This window comes from Pezoporus wallicus, unplaced genomic scaffold (assembly GCF_028554395.1).
Source record: "Pezoporus wallicus isolate ANWC-B61680 ecotype Strahan unplaced genomic scaffold, APGP_CSIRO_Pwel_v1 contig_13748, whole genome shotgun sequence".
In the NCBI taxonomy this organism is placed as follows: domain Eukaryota; kingdom Metazoa; phylum Chordata; class Aves; order Psittaciformes; family Psittacidae; genus Pezoporus; species Pezoporus wallicus.
The window spans coordinates 79,236-84,731 of NW_026636988.1; the positions used below are offsets into that span (position 1 = coordinate 79,236).

A 5,496-nucleotide genomic window follows, 5' to 3' on the forward strand; every position below is an offset into this window, starting at 1 on the left:
CCCAGTCGGCACTTGAGGGGCTCCAGTCCCCCCCCCCCCAAAGCCCTACAAGTGATCAGAAGAGTTTCTTGTGCTGCTGGGGTTTGCATTTTCTCCACCAGCTGCCCCTTTCCCAATCCCTGAACTGCATCAGCCCCATCGGCTGGGGATATTCCAGGCCAGGTCCGGCCCCTTGCTCCCCTCCTCCAGTCTGGCACGGAGCAAAGCTCAGCCTATAGGTAAAATGGCTCTGGCTTTATGTGGAAAGAAAAATACCCAGGATCTTCCCTATATTTGCGAAGGGAAGCTCCAGGCAGGACTTTCTGTGGTCCCTCGCAGGAGCTGCAGAATCCCCTAACCGGCCACTTTCCGTCCAGAGCAAAGTTTTTCCCCCTCCCCTCTGCCCAAACAAAGAGGAATTTGGTGTTTGTGTTGGCCGGGAGACCTTTACTCACAGGAAACTCTCGCTTGTGGAAAACGGGGGTGAAATGTGGTGGGTTTTAACGCAAGGAAATAAAAAGGGGGATTCTCTTTCAGCAGCAAGGCCAAGCATTTGAGGGGAGGTGCACCCATGGGTGTTGGGGAGGAGGGAGCCCTGGCAGTGATTTCCCCCCCCACCCCAAGCAGCACCCACGTTGGCGTCGGGGGTTCTCCTCCCATCCAAGGTAAAAGCAAATCAGGTGATCTCGGCTCTGAATTAAAGGCGATGGTGGAGCGAGTTTGAATATTTTTTTTTACAGGCATACTCAGGAATGCGCTTCCTCCTCCTCCTCCTCCTCCTCCGGGATTGTTTCTAAATCGGGATCGTTTGCGGTTGATTTGTACCTCGAGTTTAACAAATTATTATTATCAAATTACCCCGATTTTTGCCATCCGAACCGCAAGAAAGAGAAGGCGGAGGAGGGCTGGAAGCGACTTCTCATGGGGGAGGCAGAGGAGGCTTTGCGAGGAAGAGCGCAGCGTGCACGGCGGAGCTTCCCCTTCCCTTCCCTCCCCCCCGAGAGGTTTCCGAGGTAACTGTTTCCCCAAAATTAGCCCCCTGAGCAGCGACTGAAACCCCTCGGCCCGGCCTCCGCCGCTCCGCTCCCTGCGCTCAAGGAGCTCCAGGTTTAGAAAGAAATCGAGGGGCCGGGACAATGGAGCTCCGGGCCGGGTGAGGGCGAAAGGAGGGGAAAGGGAAGGAGGGGGGGGTGGCTTTTTCCCCATTTCCCCCCCCCCCCAACTTTGGAGAAGGGAATCCGCAGCTCTGCTTTTGGGAAAACAGCGGCTGGTTTGGAAGGGCGGGAGCGAGGAAGCAGCCACCGAAGGAATCGAAATCTTGGGGCTTAAAAGTTTGAAATAAAGTTAAGCAGCGCAAATCCATGCAAAAGGATTTTTATTGTTATTAATAATAATAATTTTCCTTAATTTTCTTTTTTTTTTTTAAGGAAATAGTTTGGAAGAAAAAAAGATACGGAGTGAATAAAGAACGTGTGTGAGTAAAAAGGAATATAAATATCTTCGCGTTGCTTCTATTCGCACATGCTACCGATGTTGTTGTGGACACCCCGCTCATGCCAGCTAATAAATACAGTAATGGGCAATTAATAAGCATTGAAGGTTGAAGGATGAATTGTTGCGGAGTCAATCGTTGCGAACAACTCGCTTAGAGCCGGATCTTTTACGCTTTATTAAATCTATACGTACACACACCCATCCCAGAGGAATCGGGGCAGATTTGGGAAGGCGCAGCAACGGCTCGTAAAACCCTACGTGGAAAAAAAAACCCACCCCAGCTAAACCGCGGAAACAAAGCGGAGGCGCCCGCGCAGCCGTCACCTCGAAATACAGCGGAAAGAGTAAATTTTAATATATACATATTTTAAAAGGGGGGGGGGAAGCAGCCAAGGAGGTGGCTTCCATTGTGTGCGCGGGGTCGGGATCGGCGGGCACGGCCGGGAGCGGGGCTGCGCGGGGTTTGCGCAGGTTTTGCGCGGGGGTGTGTGTGTGTGCGTGTGAAATGTTGGGGTTTATGACATCACGGGCCCGGAACGCCCAATCGGGTGGCGGGTGGCGGGGCCGGCCCGGCGGGGTGTTCCCTTAGAATATACGGTACCGGCGGCGGGGCCGCGAGTGCGGAGCGCGGGGAAGGTGGGAACCGCGCAGAGCCCCGGGGCTCCCCCCCCGCCTCCATATTCCTCTCCCCCCCCCCCCCATCGGGAGCTTTGTTTGCTTAAGCACCTCAAGGGGGTTACACAGCGCAGGGGGGGCTGCGCTTGTTGATTCTTTCCCCCCCCCCCCTTCCCCAATTATTTCAATCTGGGGAGCGCGGCCGCGGGTGGGAGCCGGCCGGGAGGGATATGGGGACACACACAAAATGTTTGACTTCTTTCTTTCTTTTTCTTCCTTTTTTTGTTTTTGGCTGGGGAGGGGGAAGACGAGGAGTCGAGCCCCGGTGCAGGCGGAGGAACTGGGTGTTCGGAAGATGTTGCAACCCATTGACTGGAGCGTTTGAAAGGGAGATCGACTGCTTTGGTTTTTATTCCCACCACCCCCCTCGCCCCCCACCTCTGCGAGGGGTAGGGATGTGTGTGATCAGGGAGTGGAAACAAATATGTCCTTATTTTCAATGCCCCCTTTGAAAGAGACAAAGTAAATGCTCCTTGCAAAATGTTCCTGACCTGCGAAGGGACCTTCGGAATTGTTCCAGCCACCATGGATTACAATGGGGAAGCCAGGCCGGGGGATTTTCATGCCGGCTATCAAGAAATCGAAGGGATAAACTTGGGATACTTACAGATCAATGGCACCCAGATGTTTGCTTTGGCCCAGGTCCTCAGCGACCTGTTTAAGGATATCCCCAGGACCACCATCAGCAAGAAGATGGAAACCTTAAAGATCAAGAGCCGCCGCTGCGATCTCAAGGAGCTCCGGACCCTCAAAGCCATCAACTCCGTGCCCACCCGCGCCGTGAAATGCTCGCTCATCTCCAAGGCGGACCTGGAGGCTCTCTGCACCTCCTGCAAGAGCCTCGGCCCGCGGAGGAGGAAGAGGAAAAGGAAGAGCAAGAGGAGGGAGCAGCTGCTGCTGCCGGCCCCGGGGGGGCTCTTCCCCTGCCCCCGGCCCCCGCTGCTGCCGCCCTGCAGAGCCGGGGGCTGCTGCGCCCTTTCGGCCCCGGCCCCGCTGTTGCCGCAGCCCTTCCACCGGACCCTCCCCGCCGGCGAGGAGCCCCCCCGGGGCCGGCGGAGCTGCGGGCTGGCCGGCCGGGCCGGGGGGCTCTTTGCCGGGGTCCTGCCCAGCTGCCCCCGAGCCCTGGCTCGGCTCCCCCCTACCTCTGCGCCCCCTCCTGCGCCCCCCGCCCCGCGCAAACGGGGGCCCTGCTGCGCAGAGCTGCTCTTCCCGGCTGGTGGGGGTCCCGCAGCCCCCGGGAAAGGCCGTTCCGCCGCTTTCCCCGGTTCCAAGCGGCAGGGAACCTCCGCCGGTTACTCCAGCGACTCAGATTCCAGCCTGGACTTCGGCGGGTCCAGCCCCGCCACCTCCAGCGACTCGTCGGAAGAGGAGGAGGAGGAAGAAGAGGAGGAGGAAGGGGACAGCTCGTGCAGCAGCGAGGAAGGCAGCTCCTCGGAGTCGGAGAGCAGCTCGCTGTGCAGCGGGGACTCGGTGCAGAGCACCCGGTACAGGCAGGCGGCTCTGCCGCGCTTCCCACCGCAGCCCCCCCGGGAGCCCCTGGGTGAGGAGCGCCCCGTGGAGCCCCCTCTCCCCGGAGCGGGCAAAGCCCTGCGGCCTGACCCCAGCCTCCTCTTCCTCTCGCAGCAGCTCTGGGCCAGGACTTTGCGAGCATCAACTTTGGAAAGTTTAAGCCCGGCTCCAGCCCTGGGCTCGGGGGCCCAGCCGGAGCTGTACGCAAAGCGGGAGGCCTCCCCTTCCTCCTCCTCCTTCTCTTCCATCTCCTCCTCCTCCTCCCCCCCTCCCTCCCCGAGCAGCACCCCTGGGGGGGATCCGCAACAAAAGGAGGGAGGCTTTGGGGATGCGGAGCCCTGCGCCAAAGGGGAGGATTTGCACAAAGATGCCTCGAACAATGGAGCCTCGTTAGGCCCCGGTGAGCAGGCGGAGCGGCCAAGCGGAGCTTTACCCGGGCAAGAGCCTGCCCCGGAGCCGGCCCCGGCCTCCGTACCGGAGCTGGCGGGGGGGCCCGGCCCGGTGCCCCCCGGGGATGGGGGGGAGCCCCGTCGGGAGCACTTCGACCGGCTGATCCGGCAGTCCAAGCTGTGGTGTTACGCCAAAGGCTTCAACCTGGACGGGAAAAGTTTGCGGCAGGGCGGGAGGCCGGAGCCCGGCAGAGCTGCAGAGCTCCCCCCCACCGGCTGCAAACGGCCCGGGAGCCCCGGCGCCCCGGGGAACCGGGCTGCGAGGGGCAGCGGAGCGGAGGGGAGCGGCAAACGCAGCCGCCCTGCCCGCGGCACCGGCGGGGAAAGGCAACGGGGCTCCGCCAAGGGGGGGGCACGGAAGGCTCCGCGGAGGAACTCCAGGAAGGGAAACGCTCCTTGCAAACGCCTCGGCAACGCCGGGCCGGCCCCGCCTCGGAATTCCTTCAGCCTCATGGGCAACTTCCCTTGTATTCCCTCCTTGGTCGTGGGGGAAGATGGGGACTTGTGTCCTGCCTCTTCCCTGGGGGGCAAAAACTCTTGGGCTCTCTCCAAAACTCACCCGCTGTGGAGCTGGCACTTGGGGGGCAGCGCCATTCCCGTGCCCCCCAGCCTCAAGTTCCGGGGCTGTAGCTTGGAGGATCTCTAAGGACAGCGCCCGGCCCGGAGGAAAGGTTAACGGGCAAGAGATGAAAGCGGTGAGGGGGGGGGGGGGGAACGACCCGGGGACGGGGTCCGGGGCTGGGGGGTGTTTGCGAGCGGCCCCCTCGTCCCACCGAGCCTCAGGAGCGGGGTCCCGGCCTGGGGGGGCTGCCTCAGGAACCGGGGGAAGGGGCAGCAGGGTGCGAGAGCGTTTCGGGGGGCCCCGCTCTGGTTGTATGGGAGATGAGATGTTTTTGTGGCCGTGTAAGTGCCGGGGTCCGGTGTTGGTTTCCTTTAAGGATGAAGCTAAAACCCCCGGGGTGGCGATACACACACCCCCCGCACCTCCCTTCTCCATCCTCTCTGGGGTGAGGGGGGAGGTATTCCCGGAGAAGGGATTTGGGATGAACCGCGGAGCTGAGAGCGGAGGAAGGGGCCGCCCGGTTAAACCCGGGAGAGAAAAGATCCAATTTCTCCCTTTTCCTGCAAAAAAAATGCAGCGGATTAAACTATTAATAATGACAAACTGAGGGCAATAACGGTGCCCCCGAGCACAGGCACCCGCGTCCGCTTGGGATAGTCCCGGGAAATCGGGAGCAGCGATTCCAAATCACGGCGTTACAGCGGGGCGATGATGATTTCTGTCTGTTTGAGAGACGGGAAGGGAGGAAAAAAAAAGGAATAGAGCAGGAAATTCAGTTTGTTAAAGCAGGATTCTTGGGGAGGAAGTGATTTGAAACTGCTGCGCCTA

At 60.3% G+C, this 5,496-nt stretch overlaps 1 protein-coding gene and 1 long non-coding RNA gene across 3 annotated transcripts; one reads left to right on the top strand and one right to left on the bottom strand.

The window, feature by feature from the left end:
• Positions 1 to 1,468: 1,468 nt before the first annotated feature.
• LOC130595672 (uncharacterized) lies at positions 1,469 to 2,894 on the bottom strand. Its single transcript, XR_008971362.1, has 2 exons — positions 2,756 to 2,894; positions 1,469 to 1,727 (listed from the first exon to the last, which is right to left on the bottom strand). It is a non-coding gene; the product is annotated as an uncharacterized LOC130595672 (long non-coding RNA).
• EPOP (elongin BC and polycomb repressive complex 2 associated protein) lies at positions 1,679 to 4,804 on the top strand. 2 transcript variants are annotated; one of them, XM_057402601.1, is made up of 2 exons: positions 1,679 to 1,817; positions 2,389 to 4,804. In XM_057402601.1, exon 2 carries the CDS (start codon positions 2,629 to 2,631, stop codon positions 4,750 to 4,752), a length of 2,124 nt encoding a protein of 707 aa, XP_057258584.1. In that variant the 5' UTR covers positions 1,679 to 1,817; positions 2,389 to 2,628; the 3' UTR covers positions 4,753 to 4,804. The 2 variants fall into 2 exon arrangements, with proteins under 2 accessions (XP_057258584.1, XP_057258585.1); XM_057402602.1 differs by lacking the exon at positions 1,679 to 1,817 and adding an exon at positions 2,060 to 2,109.
• Positions 4,805 to 5,496: the final 692 nt, after the last annotated feature.

What these genes read in the sequence shown, in the direction of transcription:
- EPOP (XM_057402601.1), top strand. Translation starts at nt 2,629, where the DNA reads ATGTTCCTGACCTGCGAAGGGACCTTCGGAATTGTTCCAGCCACCATG.